At 40.7% G+C, this 22,093-nt stretch overlaps 1 protein-coding gene and 1 long non-coding RNA gene across 5 annotated transcripts in view; one reads left to right on the top strand and one right to left on the bottom strand.

Annotated features, from left to right (window-relative positions):
* The window catches only part of NAB1 (NGFI-A binding protein 1), a 49,660-nt gene extending 31,689 nt beyond the window's left edge, over positions 1–17,971 (bottom strand). Inside the window, exons 1-2 of one of the 4 annotated variants that reach the window (XM_070359685.1) lie at positions 17,670–17,971; positions 4,510–5,347 (exon numbers count right to left, since the gene is read on the bottom strand). In XM_070359685.1, the coding sequence (XP_070215786.1) occupies positions 4,510–5,328 (819 nt within the window). In that variant the 5' untranslated portion in view covers positions 5,329–5,347; positions 17,670–17,971. The remainder of the gene's footprint in view (positions 1–4,509; positions 5,348–17,669) is intronic. The other 3 variants (XM_070359684.1, XM_070359679.1, XM_005908569.2) reach the window with 3 other exon arrangements.
* Positions 17,068–22,093, top strand: part of LOC138984697 (uncharacterized) — a 95,483-nt gene continuing 90,457 nt past the window's right edge. Inside the window, exon 1 of the long non-coding RNA XR_011461966.1 lies at positions 17,068–17,661. This is a non-coding gene — a long non-coding RNA (uncharacterized lncRNA). The remainder of the gene's footprint in view (positions 17,662–22,093) is intronic.

Raw genomic sequence — 22,093 nt, 5'->3', positions numbered from 1 at the left:
TATAATGCCGACTTGTCTGTGTGCTCCTATCTCTGAATATTACAAGCCCCTCCATTCTCCATGACCTTGCTAGTCTCAAGTTTCGGTTTCTCTCTCTCTATTTACTGCTTTAAAGATTTGATGCACTCTGCTTACCTAGTTACCACATACTCTAGCAACACGTCTGGGCAGATGGAACTCTGCCCGCCTGGACCTCTTTGTAATCCTGCTCCTGGGTTCGTCCCTTGGCACCTGCCCCACACCAGTAACTAGTGTGGCTCTAGGCCGCAGCCTCTGCATTATATGTTCATGGTCTGACTCCTACCACCAGGCTACACCTAGCCATGTTCTAAGACCAGCACTGATTCTCTAGCTTTAAAAAAGGTGTCTGTAACAATGACTCATTCTACAATTCTCTACAATAAAATGTAATGAATTATAAATTTTACAAGTATACTGGGAAACAAGTACAAAATGCATATAAAAATGAGAATTTTATGTACTCGTGAGTTGAAAATTATTTTTCAGGTATAGATAACTTCCTGATGTTCATCTACCTGTGACCTACTTATATGTCTTCAAAGATTAAAAGAACAGTGTCCACAGAGTTTGTAATACTATACACAGGGTCAGAAATACTACCAAAAGTGGATTAAGAATAAGTCATATTTTTCCTTATTTAGAAATTGAGGACAAACTAATAACCTTCTTTAGTCTTAGGAATTTAGAAAAACTCAAGTCTTTCTCTCATTTTAAACAGTCAAAAAAAAAATGTGGAATTATCACAATACCTAAATGGTACACTTGATGGTAGCTTCTTTAATTCCCTCAGGATTTCATAATTTCTATTAAACCCTTGGATGGTTACTAGTTTGAAGAGAGTGCTCTGATGCATAAACTTCTATCCTAAAATATATTATCAGACCAGATTCACACACTTGACTTACAAATAATAAGTGGTCTAAGTTAAGTTTCAAAAACACAGGCCACATTTTCCAAAGCTCCACCCCCACATCTCCGCCTACTGGCACTCATTTTGATTGTTTCCTTCTTTTGGGAAACCCACAATGGTCTCATTACTTAAATACCACCTGTGCCTATTTATTCAAAGAAGCAAAGCGCCCCTTAGGAAAAGTCAAGTGTGAAATAATTCATTTTGGACTTTTTTAAAAGCAGGTTAGGAATTTTTAAAGTGAAATCGATAGGGTTTATTAAAGTCATCTCTGTAACATACTTTTGCTTTAATAAAAATACAGGCCCTTGACTGTGCTTCATCTGCCATATTTAAAAACTATATGAAAGCTGGATTAAAGCGTGAGCCTGAGGCTGCCAACACGCCTCGCCCTTGTTCCCTACTATAGCAGCCTTCAGTAGACTCCTCTGCATCCCGTCACAGGTAATAATATTGTCAAAGCGTAGCTGAATTATAACGCCACTTGTATTTTCTACATCTATCCACAAGTTCTTGTGAATTCATTATTGTATGCCAACAATACACAACAATTACACAAGGACATGCCCAAAGGAGGTCAAATCACAGAGTCCCTGTGACTACTTTTGCTAACCAATTCTCTCATATTAAGCATCAGTAGACATTCACATCTACAATAATTTAAAAATATCAGATGGTGAAACTGCTGAAAAGAAGATTAATATATAAAAATCGGCCAGTGATAGTAATTTAAAAAGGAAACAATTTCATTTACAATTATATCCCCTTCATATCTTACATATTCATGTATCCATACAAGCAAAATAAATGTAAATGTTTATAATACAAACATTTAATATACACATATATAATATACAGTATTTGGCCTAACAAGAAATGTTCAAAACTATGAATAAAGAACTAAAAAATTACAGAAAAATATAAAAGAGCTAAGTAAATGCACATACTATGTTACTCTATGGGAGTTTTCATTATTGTAAATATATCATTTTCCCCCCAATTAATCTATACCTTTAGGGCATTTCTAATCAAACACCAACAGAAATTTTGGGGAAATCTGACAAATACACTAAAAATTTCATTTGAGAAGGAGAAATGTGTAAGGTTACCTAAAAAAAAGAAGCTACAAAAGAATACTATTGAAGAGGCACTTGCCTTTCCATATATAAAATATACTGCTTTGCTACAGTACCTGAAGTAACTTCATACCAGTGAAGGAACAGAGAATCAGATAAATGAAATGACACAGGACAAGATCAACGACCATTACTACATAGAATTAAATTTCCACATGGCAACCAGTCTACAAGGTCAAAGGACAAATGATAATCTGGAAAAATATTTACAATCTAAGACAAAAAGTTAATATACTTACAATATAAAAGTTTTTACCAATATTTTAAAGGTAAGACAACTCCAACATTAAAACAAAGGATAGGAATATAAAATTGGATGTCTATTAACCATAAGAAAAGATGCTCTTCCTCAATAATAAAAGTTACTTTGAGCAATGAAAATTTTTCTTAGACTGACAAAAATTAAAAATGACTAATGCAATATTAGCAAGAGTGTGGAAAAATGGACAGTTGCATATAATAATGATAAAGAAAATATAAATTGTTCTAGCTTTTTTAGAAGGCAATTAAGGACTATCTAGTCAAGGCTATGGTTTTTTCTCTGGTCATGTATGGATGTGAGAGTTGGACTGTGAAGAAAGCTGAGTGCCAAAGAATTGATGCTTTTGAACTGTGGTGTTGGAGAAGACTCTTGAGAGTCCCTTAGACTGCAAGGAGATCCAACCAGTCCATTCTGAAGATTAGCCCTGGGATTTCTTTGGAAGGAATGATGCTAAAGCTGAAACTCCAGTACTTTGGCCACCTCATGCGAAGAGCTGACTCATTGGAAAAGACTGTGATGCTGGGAGGGATTGGGAGCAAGAGGAGAAGGGGCCGACAGAGGATGAGATGGCTGGATGGCATCACTGACTCGATGGACGTGAGTCTGAGTGAACTCCGGGAGTTGGTGATGGACAGGGAGGCCTGCCGTGCTGTGATTCATGGGGTCGCAAAGAGTCGGACACGACTGAGCGACTGATCTGATCTGATCTGAAGGACCATCTACTAAAATATTAAATCTACATATTCTTTGGGCCCATAATTTTACATGTTGGAATCTATTCTATAGGAAAACATGTACAAATCTGTAAAGGTATATGTGCAGAATGTTCATGTCTCACCACATATAAAATTTTTTAAAAATGAAAACAACTTAAGTGACATCAAAAAGTGAATGGTTAAGATAACAGCACATTCACACTGTGAAATATAATGTAACCTATAAACGAATACGGCAGCTCTATATGTAACCACCTGAAAATATATCTAATAGTATACTGTACTCTGAGTATATTATTAAGTTTAAAAAAAAAGAGTTTGGAGAAGAGTGTGTAAAATATGACCCCACATTTGTATATGTAAAGTAGCTGGATGTTTACAGATTCCATTACTTCACATCTTTCTGTAGTAACTGAATGCTTTTTCAGTGAGTATATACTATTTTTTGTGTTCAAGTACAAGACTGTGGGGAATGATCTTATATTACTAACATGAAATACTGCATTCAACTGAACATTTTTTTCCAAGGATAATTTATCTCTTTCTTCTAATGGATAAATGGCTATGAATTTTAGCTATGAAACAGCTTTTGTTTAAAAAAGGTAATTTTGAAATGCACTTAATTTTCAAGCATTTATTGAGTACATTAGATTCTGAAGATATAAAAATGAATGAGATATAAGTTCTGCCTTGAAGAATCCCAAAGTATACTGTGAGGGACAGACCAATATATTAAAAAGTACAATAAAGTGTTGAAGTTACTGTGATAGAAGTATGTATAGGGATAAAAATGAAAAGGAAAGGTCATTCTACTCAGGGGAAAACACACTATAAAAGACTTAAGCTCATGCTTGAGCCTTAAAGATGATGTGTTGGCCAGGCGGACAAGAAAAAGGAAGCAAATGTAAAAGAAATATACATACATGTATTCTTCTACTTAAGCAAAATATTTCTAGATAGAATGCTACAAAAATAAAATGAGGATTTTTAATATCAAATGTCACACCAAAACAATATTCAAAGCTACAATAATTCTAACATCCATCTAATTTTGTTTTCTATGCTAGCTGAAAATCACTTTAAGTTCTGGTTATTCTTTACAACTTTTTTTTCTAAAAAGTCTACAAAAATGATTTTTAAGTTAGATTTAAAATTTCATTTTTAATTCTTAATTAAAAGACAAACTGCCTTGTAAACGCAGACTTTATGCTTTTACTACTTAAACCAATATTATTCTAAGAGTCACTCTACACTACAATTTTAAAGTTAAACATGTTTGAAATCAACACAGAAATACCTTAACACAATAAATATGGTCTATTTTCACTAAAGAGTTACGTTTTGCTGAACCTAAACGTCTTTAATCCGGGGAGTGTATCATCTCTGCTATAAACTATTACCAAATTAATCTCTTTAAGAGACATGCACACCACATACACACAAAGCTAAATGTGGGCTTTTTACCTCATGAAGTGTGAGGTGCTTCCCATCCTTCCTCTTCGAGTCGAATCTGCCATATATTGCACTGTATTTTCGAATTTCCTCTTCTTTGTGTGGGTCGTCATCACTCATCTCAAAGATGTGACCGATCATCTTGGCCAACTTCTTGTTGGTTTTCAGCAGCTCTTTCACTTCGTTCAAGTCACTTTTTGGCAGCGTGGGGGCCATGCGCTCCACACACTCGGCTACAGAGAGTGCAGCGGCGGCATCCAGCACCTCGCTACTTTCTTTTGGGGAAGCCGGGGAGCCAAGGTCAGCTGGGGAGAGGCTGTGCTCACTCTCAGTGGCGTGGTGGCCCTGCCAGAGTCGGGAGTCACTGATACTCTGCAGCGCTAAGCTCCCCACCACGTCTGACTTCCCCGGTCCCAAGCTCTGCACGCACGTGGTGGCAGCACACTTGGGGATTTTTAGATGAGGTTCTCGGGAACTGCTGTTCCTTTCATAACTGCTGCAGGATATTCCCAGCCATGTTGGTGAGCCCTCTGGTAACTTATAGATGGGTATGCTACTGACAGGCAGAGACGTCAGTGGCTGATTGAAAAGGCCAGGGTTTGTAACCCAGTCTCTCAAAGCCTTCTGCAGCCTTCTAACATGAAGGGGCTTGCTAGCCATGCCCACGAGTGCCATGATCTCCAGGAACTCCTCTTCTCCAGCTTCACAGAGCTGCTGGACATCATCACCACCTTGTTGGATGAAGGCATCAAAATAAGAAAGCAGGTTGGCTTTTTGTAATATTCTATACAGCTGCAACTCCCCCAGGGTCCTGGGTAAGGCTGCAGCCATCACTGTGGATGGGCTTAACCTGCAAAAAGAAGAGAGGAAACGCTCATCACACTTGCTAAAACCCTTCTTAAGCCTCTTTGTCGGACACTACAGGGTTTAAGATTGCAGTATGGGAAGAGCAAAAAACAAGGAGCATTTGCACAGCAACAGACTGTTACGGAAGCATTCTCTCTATGCTCTGTGTGTGTGTGTGTGTGTGTGTGTGTGTGTGCACGCACGCATTCTCTCTATGCTGTGTGTGTGTGTGTGTGTGTGTGTATGTGCGCGCACGCATGCGCGCGCACTCGGCTGTGTCTGACTCTTGGCGACTCACGGACTGTAGCTGCCAGGCTCCTCTGTCCATGGGATTTTCCAGGCAAGAATACTGGAGTGGTTTGCCATTTCCTACTCCAGGGGATCTTTCTGACCCAGGGATCGAACCTGAGTCTCTTGTGTCTCCTGCATTGGCAGGTGGATTCTTTACCACTGATACCATCTCGGAAGCCTCTCTCTAAGTTATCTTACTCTCCTAACAATCATAATGATCAACAGTCAGTAATAGTTTCCATTTTAAAGGAAAAAAATATAAAGGCTCAAAGATCAGTAATCTGCCTGAGATCTCATAGGTAGCTAAATAGGTCTAGGGACTTAAGCCAAACATGGCTCACAGGGCTCTGTATGCTGCATTTTTGAGTATTCACTTTGCTGCTTCCATGGTGTGCACACAGAGGAGAAGTGAAGGATGATAAACTTCTGACGGAGATAAGAAGTATACTCTGCTACTATGCATGCACTGAATACTTGTGTCAGACCATATGATAAATAGGCACTTAACATTACGTGTCATCCTCACAACAGCCCTGTGAGATAGGTGTAAGTGAAGTCGCTCAGTCGTGTCTGACTTTTTGTGACCCCATGGACTGCAGCCTACCAGGCTCCTCCGTCTATGGGATTTTCCAGGCAAGAGTACTAGAGTGGATTGCCATTTCCTTCTCCAGCGGATCTTCCCGACCCAGGGATCAAACCCGGGTGTCCCGCTTTGTAGACAGACGTTTTTACTGTCTGAGCCACCAGGGCTCAGTATCACAAGCCAGAAGTATTGCATGCACTGAATACTTGCGTCAGACCGTATGATAAATAGGCACTTAACATGATGTCTCATCCTCACAACAGCCCTGTGAGATAGGTATAGTTAGTTCCTATTTTATAAAGAAAAAGTAGCAAGATTAGTCTCGCAGGCAGATGAGAGATTTCAGTATGAACTAGAATTAATAGGATACAAGGTGGTATATTTAGAAACGGAGAAAAAAGAGGAAGGAAAAATTCAGACAAATAAATGGCAAGACTTGGTGATCACTTCGGTGTAAGTGATGAAAGAGAGGAAACGGTTACCATTTTTTAGAAACACTTTCTGTGGTTCCAGAAAGAGACTAATAGGTGACTATGGGATTACCTAGGCATCAGAGATACATAAAACTAGGGATGTTGGAATTCTCTTTCAAACACACAGCACTAGAGAATGTGGCGCAAAGCATAAAGCTGAAGCAGAGTGGTCCTGTTTGCAAAGTAACAGCATGGAACCTAAGTCTGTCTCAGGGTTCAAGAGAGAGGACGAAGCCAGTGTGTGTGGAAGAGCCCAAGACAGAGCCAAGGAAGTTATACTTCTAGAGCCCAAGGAAGGCAGAGAAGTCTCCCTTTAAAGAGACAGAACAAGACCCAGCAAAGCACTTCTTGACCTCTTGGCAGTTTTATTGAAAAGTCATTCACAGTTGCCTGGAGACCTCCCACATACATAGAGGAGCTGGCCAAGCACTTCCGTTTAAGAGAAACAAACTTGTAATCAATGCACCTGTAGGATTAAAAGGCTCCTACAGCCCTCTATAGCAAAAATTATAGAAAGCCAAAAGAATGCATACACTGGAAGAAAATGCAAGTACACTCTCAAGAAAGTCAGGAGCAACTGTCAACTGGGAGACTCGGCAAGCTGAGGAACACTGGGAACAGCCCTCAAGGCCAGATCAACAAATCTGGGACTTCTGCTTTACATCATTGGCCAGACTGCTATACAAAATTCTAGTCTCAGTCATCCCGTCCAAGGAGAATGCATTTCCCTACCACCTTAAGGACTGACTCCTGGGAAACCCCAACTCCTGGAACCCCTGTGTCATCCACAATCTGCTCTCATCAACTACTGACCTCCTCAAATTTTATGGCTCTTTGTAAGTCATGACCTGATGACTTCCCAAGGTATATATTAAAAAAAAAAATTCAATTTGGGCCCACTAAACTTCTGCTGACAGCCAGGAAATCACTTGGGGGAGCTTCTGAAAAATATAATTTGCTCGGGTTGCATCTCAGAAGACTCTTGTGATTTGGCAAACCTGGCAAACTACATTGGAAGATCCCTGGTTAGGGCACCCTCTGGGCACCACAAACTCGTACAGCTTTTGGTCACCTTTGTGTTCATGTCATGTTAGTTCTCTGGATAAAAACATCTCTGCACCTTGTGAATCACTCATAAGAGGATTTGTTTTGTCCTCCCACATAAAGGGAGACTTCTGAGGGAGAGAATTTATCATCCAGCTGAACGCTAACCCACAAAAACAAGCTCTGGGGAGTTACAGACCCAAGTTCAAGTCTATATTGAACAATATTATACCAAATAGAAGGGTTTCTAGAAAGTGTATGAGATGGAGGGAAGGAAACCCATTTTCCCTTCATACGCTTAATGCAGTAATTCCACAGGCTTTCAACTCCAGAGTATACACGCACAAAAATATCTATCAGTTCAGTTCAGTCTCTCAGTCGTGTCCGACTCTTTGCGACCCCATGAACCGCAGCACGCCAGGCCTCCCTGTCCATCACCAGCTCCCGGAGTTCACCCAAACCCACGTTCACCGAGTCGGTGATGCCATCCAGCCATCTTATCCTCTGTCGTCCCCTTCTCCTCCTGCCCCCAATCCCTCCCAGCATCACAGTCTTTTCCAATGAGTCAACTCTTCACAGGAGGTGGCCAAAGTATTGGAGTATCAGCTTTAGCATCAGTCCTTCCAATGAACACCCAAGACTGATCTCCTTTAGGATGGACTGGTTGGATCTCCTTGCAGTCCAAGGGTCTCTCAAGAGTCTTCTCCAACACCACAGTTCAAAAGCATCAATTCTTTGGCGCTCAGCTTTCTTCACAGTCCAACTCTCACATCCATACATGACCACTGGAAAAACCATAGCCTTGACTAGATGGACCTTTGTTGGCAAAATAATGTCTCTGCTTTTTAATATGTTATCTAGTTTGGTCATAACTTTCCTTCCAAGGAGTAACCGTCTTTTAATGTCATGGCTGCAGTCACCATCTGCAGTGATTTTGGAGCCCCAAAAAATAAAGTCTGACACTGTTTGCACTGTTTCCCCATCTATTTCCCATGAAGTGATGGGACCAGATGCCATGATCTTAGTTTTCCGAATGTTGAGCTTTAAGCCATACATACACATAAATATGTATGTATGCACATACACACGCAAAAGCTTTTTTATAAAAGGGCTGTAACCTTGCAAGATTCATGGTGTCATCAATGACCTCACCACCTATACTCCCCCAAATTATGGAGTAAACTAAAAATTACCTGAGAAAATCTAGAACAGAGTTTTTGAATCTTTTTATAAGCAATAACAAAGAATATATCATGGACAAATATAAAAGAGAAATTTAAGAAGAAGAGAACTCAAAACTCAAACTTAGGCTTTATTCTTCTGAGATAGGCAATGGTTTTAGAAAATATTAATTTTCAATTTTTATCCTTTGTCATTTTTACCCAGAAAAAAAAAAAAAAGGAAACCCCCTAGTTTCCTAAGAGAAAGCTCTTATGTTCCAGTAAGAAAGTAGTTACCATTATTAACATCTCCACAAGGACTGACAAGACCAAGTGTACATTTCCAAAGTCAAGACACCAGATGAAAGATAAATAAGTGAACTATTTAGAGTCCCAGGAGACTTGCTAAAGGCCCACACTTACCGCTGGGAAAGGAGTTTTCTCCCTAAGCTTTATTCCTTTAAGAGCACATTTCAGTTTCTCATAAAGCCTGTTGTGATCATTTAAACATCCACCACTTCATACATTAATTTGATTTAAAATTTTTATAAGACAAGATTTTCTGTTTTTACAAACTCTGTGTCTACTCTTGCTTCAACATGAAGGTCTAATAAGTCAAAAGAAAGCTGCATTTCTCCAATCGGAAGTGAATACAAAAGGATTCTAATACAATGCAACATAACATAGGCAGCTAACAGCACAGCAAGTCTGCTCAGCTGCGAACTCCAGTTACCTGGCCTTTGCAAGAGATGCTGGAACAACCATGCTGAGTCTGACCTTTTTATGAATTCCACAATTAAGAGAAATCAGTTACCCATTTTTACTGCATTCAAAACCTAAACCAAAGGCCTGCTGCCTATATACAGCAAACCTCCACTTGCACCAGCTTAAATGTTCTTCAGTCCAGTTAGTCCCAAAGGAAGAGGAATAAAACAGTGGATTCATTTAAGGCCATTTGTTGTTATTTGCTATTCAATGATCTATTTCAAATGGTAATAATTTGTTCCAGAACCTTTTAACGACAAACTCACTTTGGCTCCTTCTGGGGTAGGATCAGTCATCTGCCAAGATTTAAACTATGCTAAGTGAAGTAAGGAGCTGGTTTGGCTCCAAAGACTTTACTGGTCAACTCCTGCTTTGTCCTTGAACCAAAACACAGAACTCAGTATAAATTATGGGAAATACAATTTCTCTTTCTCCAAGCTGGGATGTGGGGATTTAGGGTTAAGACAGAGGTGTTTAATGGTCACAAGGAAAAAGAAGAACCATTCCTTCAAACCTGCCTCAATCTAGTCCAGGAAGCTTCAGCCTGCCTTCTGTCCCAACTCCTCCATCAAAGCTCCCAAGTAACTACTGAGTGATCACCAGCTTTTCTCTTTAACCTCTCTGCAGTTTGACATCACTCCTTGAAATGCTCTTCACCTGACTTTTTTTACTATGTTATGCTGCCTTCCCTTACTCTAACTGCAGGAATTCTCCAAATTTTTTTATTAGATCCCATTTCTACTATCTTTCCATATTCTCCCCTGATGATCTCCGTCCACTCCTAGGCTTCAATATTACCTATAGCAGACTGACCTCCAAACCGCTATGTGTAGCTTGGACCAGTGGTTCATGAAGTCACTGCCAACTGCTCTCAAATCCAAATGCACACCAAACACTGACTCACACATATACATCTACTTTGCAAAGAAAAAAAAAAGAACTTTGTGATTTAATAAAATCTCACTTAATAGTGTGATCAAATTCAAGTTATCAAAGTATTCTCCATTGATAAAACACTAAAAGCAAACTTAATGAGTACTTGCTATTTTTTTTTTTAATTTAGAAAGTGATCTTGTGAGAACCCAAATTGTTTTTCTGATAATTCAGCATTTCACATTGGATGCTGTCAAACTTCTCAAATCTGGTAAGCCAAAAAGAAGTATGTGCTGTAATTTTCCTCCCCTCTTCCAGATTCCCAAATCTGTTCTTCCAGCTCTCATTACTTTTAGTTGCACCACTACTCTTTCAGTTTTCTGGATTAATAAAAGGATTTATTTTTTTTAATTTTATTGTGATACAGTTAATGTATAATATCATACAAAAGATTCAGGTGTACAATATAATGATTCACAATTTTTTTTTAAATGATTCACAATTTTTAAAGGTCATATTTCTTTTCTGGGCTTCCCTAACGGCTCAGCTGATAAAGAATCTGCCTGCAACGCAGGAGACCCCAGTTCAATTCCTGGGTCAGCAAGACCCCCTGGAGAAAGGATAGGCTACCCACTCCAGTATTCATGGGCTTCCCTGGTGGCTCAGACAGTAAAGAATCTGCCGGCAATGCAGGAGACATGGGTTTGATCCCTTCCAGGGTTGGGAAGATCCCTGGAGGAGGGCATGGCAACCCACTCCAGTATTCTTGCCTGGAGAATCCCATGGACAGAGGAGCTTGGTGGGCTACAGTCCATGGGGTGGCAAAGAGCTGGACACGACTAAGCACAGCACAGCATTTCTTTTACAGTCATTATAAAATACTGGTTTATTTCCTGTGCTGTACAATATATCCTTGTAGCTTATTTATTTTATACACAGTAGTTTGTACCTGTAATCCCTTACTCCTATCTTGCCCGTCCGTTTTTCCCTTTTCCAGGTGGTAATCACTAGTTTGTTATGTATCTGTGACTCTATTTCTTTTTTGTTATATTCACTAGTTTTATTTTTAAAATTCCACACGTAAGTGATATTATATAGTATTTGTCATTCTCTGCCTGAATACCATCCAATTCTATCCATGTTGTTGCAAATGGAGAATTTTTTTTATGGCTGAATAATATTCCAGCGTGTGTATCTTCTTTATCCACTCATGCTTTTGTTTTCCTATTCCTTCTTCAAATCTACATGTCCTTAGGCCACATCACCAACCTTTTTCTTTGCCTCAAAAGCACCTAATTCTAATTTTCCCCTTGCTTCTTGCCCCAACTTTGAAAACAGCCTCCTCACCTTCAAAATATGCCATACTGAAATGTCGACTTCATTGTCCTGAAGTACAGATGTGGCCCTTTACTCATTTATGCAAATTTCCCCACTGGATGGAGGAAAAAATCCAAACAACTCATACAGGTATCCTAGACCTATCCATCTTCCTCTGTAGCCCTTAACCTTCCTCTGATGCTTGTGCCAAACACTGGACTTTGCTCCAGTGGTTCTTCACAGACAGTTAAGAACCAGAAGACAGAGAAGCAGGCACACACTTAAACACTATGCTAAATGCTATGCTAAATATTAAACATAAAGAGCCATGGAACAGAGAAGCAAACTTACATGGCTCTGTAGAACAGATTACCTCAGGCTTTAAGCTCCTCGATGGCAGAAGCTCATGGTTTAGCAGTAAAGAACCCGCCTGCCAATCAATGCAGAAGAGGTGGGTTTGGTCCTTGGGTCAGGAAGAACCCCTGCAGGAGGGCATGACAAGCCACTCCAGTATTCTTGCCTTGGACAGAGGACCCTGGAGGGCTACAGTCCATAGAGTTGCAAAGTCTGACACAAATGAAGTAACTTAGCATGCAAGATGTAGGGACTAGAGTCTCATTCAGCTTTTATCCCTCTCATCTAAGTATTGAAAGAGGAATAACATCTCTGCTAAAAGCCTCTGTTAAATGAAACCCAACATTTGAGTCCGACTCTGATTAGCAGTCTCCTTTTATAAATCAGGGCTTCCCTGGTAGCTCATCTGGTAAAGAATGCCTGCAATGCAGGAGACTCCGGTTTGATTCCTGGGTCTGGAAGATCCTCTGGAGGAGGGATAGACTACCCACTCCAGTATTCCTGGGCCTCCCTTGTAGCTCAGCTGGTAAAGAATCCGCCTATAATGCGGGAGACCTGGACTCGACCCTGGGTTGGGAATATATTCTGGAGAAGGGAAAGGCTGCCCGTTCCAGTATTCTGGCCTGGACAATTCCATGGACTCTACAGTCCATGGGGTCGAAAAGAGTCGGACACGACTGAGGGACTTTCACTTTGTATTCCAAAAGGGATCCCCTCTGTGTTAACTGGTGTCCAATCTAGTAAGGCCCATCCTGCTTCTTTACCTACCATCTTTCTCATTCCCTCATCCTCAGTACTTCCCCTTTCTTTAATTATATGGTGGATTCCCATAAGATGGCCAGATGAGCTCCCTTTACCAGAATACATCATTATTAGCCTAGCCCCAACAGCAGCATTTTAAGAAGTCAATTTCAATCATGAGAGATCCTAGGTCTTTTCCCTCTTGATTTCTATGAATTAAAATGTCATCTCCAGATAACAAATATCAATCTTATTAACGATCATTAGATTCAAATGGATTAAAAAACACTACTCTGGAATACTCCTCTTCATGATGCAGGAAATATACAAATGTATATACACAAATGTATATACACACTGTGAAGTCTACGGCATTCCAAAGAAGAGACTCTTCCAGGAGTGGGGAGAAACCAAGGGCAAAATTCTAGTAAAATCTGACTTATGCAGAGGACTATCAATTCCTGCCTCCCAACACAGTCTGAAAGTTTTACTGTGAAATTATCTAAATTAACACCAATCTCTTCCAGACTTCTAAAAAAAAAATGTGAAAATACTTGGGAAGAGTTAGCTCATGAGTCATTTACAGATTAAGGTGAATTGGTTCCACCAGATTGTTTTCCTCTAACACCTAGATGAGATCGGGTACACACTAAGGGAATGAAAGGTAGAGACAGGAAATGGCAAGAAAGGAAATAGGAAATCTGAAGTGGGTGGCTACATTTAAAACATCTGAGGTAAGGCCAGGTTTGGGAGAATGTAGCCTGAAGGCATGGTTTATCTGGTTGCTCAGATGGTAAAGAATCTGCCTGCAATGCAGGAGACACAGGTTTGATTCCTGGAAGATCCCCTGGAGAAGCGAATGCCTACCCACTTCAGTATTCTTGCCTGAAGAATTCCATGGACAGAGGAACCTGGCGGGCTATAGTCCGCAGGGTCGCAAAGAGTCAAACATGACCAAGTGACTAAGCACACACAGCCTGAAGGTATAGGAGCCTGGGGAGAGGGTGCAATGGGTACTTTACAGGTTGAGATTGAAAAGACAAGCCAGAATCTGGATGACCCTTGAGCCTAGGAGTGAATTATTTGAATTTTTTTTTCCTAGTCCCAGAACTCAACCTAAAATAACTAAGTGTGGCTTAGTTACATCATGGGTTATTTAAGACTGCAGGGCGGTCCTATGTATGTGTTTCAAGTATCAAATGATTTAACCAGGCATATTTATTGTTAAACATTCAGGAATATATCTTAAGGCAAGATATTTTTGAGAAACCAACATAATACTGTAAAGCAATTATCCTCCAGTTAAAAATAAATATTTTTTTTAAAGCAAAAAAAAAAGAGAGGTATTTTTGGATCTTATTACTGTAATATCTATGAATTAAACATATATCTTCTAATACATTAACAATAATTTAGCAAACTTAAAATGTTCTCGCCTACTGATTTTCTTCTGAATTCTGAATGAAGCTGGAAAAAATTTCACATAAATCTCTTAAAATTTTAATTATTCAAGGTGTAAGCTTAAATTTATCAGTATTAGGAAAATCAGATTTTTTGCAATTAAATAATAAGTATGCATTAACTGTGATAATAACAGGTAAACACTAGTATTTCATATAATGACTGGAAATTCTTCAATCAACGAACAATCAAGTTAGTCACCAAACATTAAGTGCCTTCTGAGCATGTGGTGTGCACACAGTACATATAAAATTTTATTTATTTCATAAATTCCTCTTTAAAAATTATTAAATCAACATGTACTACAAATTAAGATGCAACTCTCTAAATACAATATATTGATAAATAACAAACTATTTGAAAGCTTAATGGTATATTTTAGCTGTGAGAATTCTGACAAGGATTACTATTTTTTCCCCAACATCAACTTCCCACTTGTTTCATATTTAAGAGAGTATATTCTACTATTGCACTAGTTATTGAAAATGTCAGATCAAAAGGCAAATTTGCATTTAATATAAGAACTGTACTATTCTTCATTCTACTAAAAGGAATGAACGAAACAGTTAAAACTAAATCCAAAGCACAGGGGCTAGGAACCTTATATTAAGCTTAAGTGGGCATTATTTATTCCTTATTATTTTTAATAAACTTTATGAAATATGCATACAAAGACGATTATACTAAGGAAGATCTTAACCTGTTTAAAAAGTATTATAAAATGGTCATTTCCATGGAAGTAACATAAAATGTATCATACTTCTGTGGTATCCAGAATATGCTTCACATTTAAGGGTAAATTTTACAAAGCTTTTATTCCTAAGAATGTACATGCACAGCACCAACAAAAACAATTAGACTTATAATGGACCAGACGAAGCCCAGAGTCTAGGTTAACAGACACAAAAACCTGACATACTTCTGTTGCCATGCAACCATTTTTTACTTTAAATATTTAACGTTCATGCAATAAATTCTTCAAAGGTCTCTGCCACTTTGTCATACATTATAATTTTTTCTTTCAAAACAGCCATGGTACAAATCCCCAAAATCTTTAATAATAAGCCAATATGCTCTTAAAATGTGATTAAAAGAAAATACCTAATGCTTTAACTGATTCTCCAAATAACAAGGAGAATGGAAATATATTAATTTTCTACAGGGCAATGGATTTTACTAGTCAACAAAAAAGGAAAATTTTTCATTAATTTAACCGAGATTATTTAATTTTGTTAATTCTCAAACAAGGAAAGATATATCCACTGGATATAGCAAATTACTTATTAGCTATATAAGCTCACTAAATTTCCTTGTATCGGCTACAGTATTCCTAAGGATTTCTGTCATGTTCGCTACATCCATAATTAGCAGTAAGAATGAAATCAAAATCTACAATGCCTCAATGTTTTTATTATTATCAGATTTACTCACACATAATAGGAAATCACCAGAGCCAAGGAAAACAAAATTTTCCTAATACCAGGCTGACATATTAACTTTGGTGCAAGCTGCTAAAAATAATAAAATTAAAACGAGAAACCTTCCAATGGTTCTTTGGTATATTCTTTCATGACCTGATTTACCAATAACTAATACCCAAACAGAAATAAAGTAGGCTGACCTTGCAGATATATATAAACTCTCAAGAGAATCCTGCTGCTCAGTCACTCAGTCGTGTCCAACTCTTTGTGACCCCGGGGACTGTAGCCACCAGGCTTCTCTGTCCGTGGGATTCTCGAGGCAAGAATACTGGAGTGGATTGCCATTTCCTTCTCCAAAGAGAATCCTAACATGCACAATAATACCTACAAGGAGAATATAGTTCTTAAAACTTAACGAAAATACAGTATTAAATGTTTCAAGTACTGGAAAATGGAGGAAAAAGGATACCCCTGAATCTAAAGAGACACTTTTACTGGCCCTTAGGCTGGACTAGAAGCAGCTTTTTAAGGTCTTCTGGAAAACATCAGCTCCCATCCAAAATAGAGAAAGTAAATCCTATGCATCTTTTCTCCCACTACTCCTTCTTAAAACCCACACATAAATTCCGACATGTCATAATCTGGTATGGTTTACAGGGAAATTTTTCAAAAAAGTGAAAATCTAAGAAGGTATTTCATTGTGTGCACACTTCTCCAACAAAACAGCCTAGCATTTCCTACGTGACTAATCTTTTTAAAATTCTGTTTCACTGTTCCTATGCAATCTAATATTATCTATTAAAACTGCCAAAATATTTTTAAATAAGATCTGAGTATTTCCCTCTCAGCTCTGATCTTTGCACTCCTTAAGTTTGCAGACATGTCACTGGCAAACCAATTGGTAGTGACAGGTTACTCCAAACCAACTCTTTCTGGGGGAAATTTTAAATTGACAGCTACCCCCAAATTTTCCCTGCCTCCCGAATCTCTCTGAGTGAGGAATTAAGTATATGCAAGTCAAGGATTTCTCCTGATCACCTGCTGCAAAACTTGGTCTGCAGAACCTCTAAATGCATATTCCAATTCAATTATCCTTTCGCCCAAGATCTTACAAAACTTAGGCTCACTCGGAAGTGTCCTTTCACATGAGCCTTGTGAACCGCGAAGTTGCAGTCCCAAAGCATTTGACTGCCCTCGCAACGTTTCTCCATAAATAAGGTCACAGACTTCTGCATCCAAGGCTTGTATGTCCCACATGTGTTGGCAAATTCCATACTCGGCCTTAGCGAGCACAAATGAGTCTCTCGCTTCCATCTCACCTCGGTGCCAAGTTTCTGTAAGCCACTTTAAAGCAAAACTCTCCTTCCGCCTTTAAAAAGAAAACGACTACATTCCGAAAGAGAGGATACTCAGGACGAAAATTAAGACTCTAAAGTAAACAAACCAACAAAAAGACTCTGCCTCTGCGGAAAGAGGCTGCAAAACTCCGGGGCCGGCGCGCGCTCCCACCGCGCACAACCCACGAGCGCTCAGCGCCGCGCGCGACGGCCACAGCCGGGTCAGAAAAGTGGACGCCGCACCCCGGGCTTTCTGGGAGCGGAACGCACAGGTCGGCCCCGCGTCCCGGCTCGCCCTCTTCTCGCTGCCCCTGCGCACCGATTCTCTCCGGGAATCGTCCACAAGAGCCCGAGTCCGCCCTCTCCTTCCGGCAGCGGCCGCGCCGAGCCCGCGGCCCTGGACGCCCGCCCCACCAAGTGCCGGCGCAGCCCGGAGAATCCGCCGCCCCAAGTTCGCCCGAGCACTGAGGCATTTGGCACTTGGCGGACAGCGAGTCGGTACGTACTCGGCCAGCTGCTGCAGCGGTCTTGGCGCGCTCTCCCCAGAGGACACCTCAGCCCCAACTCCGAAGTGACGGCCCCCGGCTCGGTCTCCTCGGTCGGCTGCGGCGGCCGGGACGCCCCCGCTCCCATCGAGGTGGGGGGAAGGGAAGGTGGTGGGCGCGCTCTCCCTACTCCCCCCCTCCAGCTCGGGCCCGCGGCTCCTTCCCGCCCGCCAGCCCCGACGGCACTCGCTCGGCCGCGGTGGCGGCGGCGGCGGCTCCTCCCGACTCGGGCGCGCGGGCGGCTGAGGCGGCGGCGCCTCCCCCGCTGCGCCCTCCCCCCTACTCCCCTCCCCGCCCCGCCCCTCCCCTCGCGCGCGGCACCCCCCTTCCCCCGCCCGCCTCCGCCGCCTCCACCCCCCGCGCGCTGTCACGCTGGGAGATTCCGCTCTTGCTACATGCGCCGCTCCGGCTCCCGCCCCCGCGCGGCCGAGTGACGCAGATCCCGGCGTGGGCCGCCGCGGAGCGGGGGCGGGGGCGGCGGCCGCCGGGGCCGGGGCTCGGCCTCTTCCCGCCGCCCCCGCCCCACGGAACCCGGAGGGCGGCCCATTCACGCGGCAGCTGGGAGGAACCAAACGGGCGCCTGGGAGGGGGCGGCTCCCGCGAGCCCGGCGGGGAGAAGGGGCGGGAAGGAAGAAGGCGGGGGTGGCGGGCAGGAGAGAGGGGAGGCTTGCCAGCTGCCGGGTGAACTGGGAAGGTTTGCAATTAAAAAAAAAAATTGTTTAATGTGTGAGGTTCCCAATATAGTATTTCAAAGAGCACACCCCGCCAAATCCAACATCCCCCGGGAGGCTGACTTTAAAAAAAATAGCACGCTTGGCCCACCGATCTGGGCGCCTGGCTCGCCCCGCCCCCGCCGGCCCGAGGCCGGGAGCCAGGTGCCGCCCCCACCCCCACCCCCGGGTCGGCCGGCCCCCGGGTCCTGCGGGAAGTTGGCTGCGGCCGCGAAGCCGGGGGCGAGGGGGGAGGGCTGGCAGGTGCGCGGGGCTGGAAGAGAAACTGGCAGTCCTTGTGAATCTCTGCTTCGCCCATCTTGCCCCCTCCCCACCACCCCTCTGGCATAGGAAGGTGGGAAGGAATGGGAACCCACGATTCCGAAGTGCGGCTTTGACAACTGTCTGGCTTGCTGGGTAGCTTCATTCCAACCTTGTCAACTCTCCTGAAAACCTGCCTGTTATTTCACTGGTTAATATTTTCTATTTCCATGGTGTAAAAATCCGACGGCGCTAGAACAGCCCTGGGATGTGTTAAAATTGAGCTCCCAGGGCACGCTGTAGAATTTTTTAATTTGGTTTGCGTGAACTTTTTCTAACCAAAGAAAAGTATTAAAACACCTCCAAAAATGTACTTAAACTATTGCCAGAAAATTCGGAAATTTGTTTTAGAATCTATTTTTCCTTTCTTTGCAAAAATGGGACAAGGGAAGAATTCCTTGAATTTTAGGATTGTGTTCTTGAAGGCTAGAGAGCGTTTAGTAAATATAAAACGACTGCAAATACAGGTAAAATTACGTTTTAATGTTCATATACAAACTCGGTTTTATAGGAGGCCATTCCCACATCCTGGCTGGCCTCCCAGAGTGTGCCTACTTTGCTGATGGCTATACAAGGCATTCTTTGAGATGGGAAATTCTTCATACCACATCTTTATGTTGCAGCAATGGATGGGCTGATAACATTGAAAGAAAAAGACCTTATTAAAGTACTGAACCTTTTTCTTTTTGCAAAAGCATGTTATAGGAAAGAGTAATGTCACAATGTAATATATATAATTAAATCTGTATTAGTGGAAGGTTCTGTCAGGAATAGTTGTGTTACTGTATCATATGAATAAGCATGCTTCCTTGAATTTTTCTTCAATTGAAGAATCACTACTGGAAGTGTGTCTTAGCCTCATTGTCTCAGATTTGCAGTTTTGGACCCTGTTCTAAAGAGAAAGTTAACATGGGTTGTAATAAAAACAACTTCTTGGAAAGATACAGGTAAAGATATAGGTTAAATTTGTTCAGTTTTCAAATGAACAAATGAAATCTGCATGATTATTTTCTTCCAGTTCCTCTCTGGAATCTTGATGTTTTGCACACATTACTGGTTCTGAACAGCTAGAGAAAAATTACTTACGTAAAGGTGTACAATCAGTGATTCATCAGTCATGAAATGAGTTGTCTTACCTGAACTATTGAGCCTCCCAGTAGAATTGTTTCCAGAGTTGGAAGAAATGACATGAAATCCTCTTCCCAAACTTGTATCTCTGGCCAGCATAGAATACAGTGCTGAAAAGGAAATGTGTCAGGGCAGATACATTTTCTTCTGCCTTTTAACTGGTTATTTCTACAGTTAAACATGGAAGTCTCTCCTTGTTTGTTTTCTGAGCACATTTAGATAGTATGTTCTTCCCACATTAAGAATGGCATTTTTGGCCCACTTTGCATTGCTTTAAACACCCATGATGCTGAGGGAAATGGTGGGAGGAAGGAAAATGAAGAAAAGAAAATATTTTAAGCTTTTAGCATCCAATTCTGTATGTCTGTATGACAACACTGTAGTTAATATGGCTGTTCAAAAAGAGAGTTGAGACATTCACCTGTATCTGAGACAACTCCAGTAAAGAAGCATTGATTCTAAATAAATTCACCTCCTTACCATTTTCACTGCTAGTGCCACCTTGACGTCTCCCTCACAAAACACGGTCTCCTGCCATGCCCAGGCCCTGGTAGTTTGTTAAGGAAAAGCATTCCATCCTGTAAGGTAACAATTCTGGTTTTGGATTATTCTATATTCCATTGTATTCTGCTTTCGTATTATTCTATATTCCATTCTGTAAGTATGTTTTACACATCTGTTGAATTCAGTAAATGTATGTTTAATAGGATCTTAAAAAGTGATTATTAGAATGATTAGTGCATTTGCAAAAATAAGGAATTTTTGGACAAAAAAATATTTCTGCATTGTGAAACTAAAATAAAGTTTTGAATACAAACTGATGTAGAAAGTTGGTAGTGGTTCTGACATTAGAATGAAAACTTCCCTGGAAGAGCATTACTCGATTACTTTTAGAAAGATTCCTTTAAAATGCTTCAGTGATTCAAAACAACAGAACAAATGATTTTAGATGTTCCTAGAGGAGAGAAGGAATAACATGGCTTATGACCGATAAGATCTGAGATATTGTATAACTTTATCCTCTTTTTCTTCTGTGGTTGCCTTAGAACAATTCCATTGTTGTTTAGTTGCTCAGTCATGTCCGACTCTTTTGCAACCACATGGACTGTAGCCCACCAGGCTCCTCTGTCCCTGGAATTTCCCAGGCGGGAATACTGGAATGGGTTGCCATTTCCTTCTCCAGGGGATCTTCCTGACCCAGAGGTCAAACCCTCAACTCCTGCACTACAGGCAGATTCTTTACCTCTCAGCCCCCAGGGAAGCCCAGAACCATTCCATACCTAACTGATTTTCTACTCTATGTGGTGGTGGCCCTACAGTTAACTGAATCCTGTGTAATATTCATATTATCCGAAATATAATTTAAATTTCCCTTATTTTGCAATGTGAAATTTAAAGTTTTGGATGTATATGTTGATTAAATTGGTGTTTTTAGTGTGTAGAGGTTTGAATGTTTTAAAATATATGAAGATTATAAACAAGTTTTTTAAAGGTATGCTAATATATAACTGATTATTTCAAGAGTCATGACTTTAAAGACACTTGGTCTTCTTAAAAATAAACAAATCTTCAATACAGGCCAATATAGAATTTTAAGATGTAAAGGACTGTGAAGTTCACCTAGTTCAACTACCTTTGTACATTCAAAATATTTTCAAATAATTTTCAGAAATTCAACATACAACTAGTTTAGTTTCCAATAAGTTGGTTATTTTGAACTCATATTGCAATTCCTGTTGGAAAAGAAAATTGTAGATTCCCAGGATAGGCTCTAAGTCCTTATAGAATGCAAATGAAAACATCCAATTACAGACTTAGTGGGGAGCCAAGTAGGATCTTAGAAGTCATCTAATCCAATTGACTTCTACAGATAAGAACATTTATGTTATACATTGCTGATATAAAGAGCAGAAAAATACTAATATATTACGCAGTAGATACAAGCAAACACTTAATTGAGTAATTCTGGTTTTATTAACTATGCTCCAATAAAAAAAAAAAAAAAAAACATGTATTCGGGGACAGTAGTCCTCACATTTTACAAATAAAGAATTTTGGAATATGAGAGGGAAAAAGCATTAAATGTTAATAAAAGCTAAAAGTTTGTCTTTAAGACAGGAGAATTTATGGACATTTTGTAGAGATTAGTGCCCTGTTTTTCTTCCTCCTCCATCCTCTCTGGTAGCATCCTCTCTTTTCTTCCCACCTTTTCCCCATTTTCGGGCT

Source organism: Bos mutus, chromosome 2 (assembly GCF_027580195.1).
Source record: "Bos mutus isolate GX-2022 chromosome 2, NWIPB_WYAK_1.1, whole genome shotgun sequence".
Lineage (NCBI taxonomy): Eukaryota > Metazoa > Chordata > Mammalia > Artiodactyla > Bovidae > Bos > Bos mutus.
Note: the sequence above shows the minus strand (reverse complement) of the source record. Positions and strands in the feature narration are given on the sequence as shown.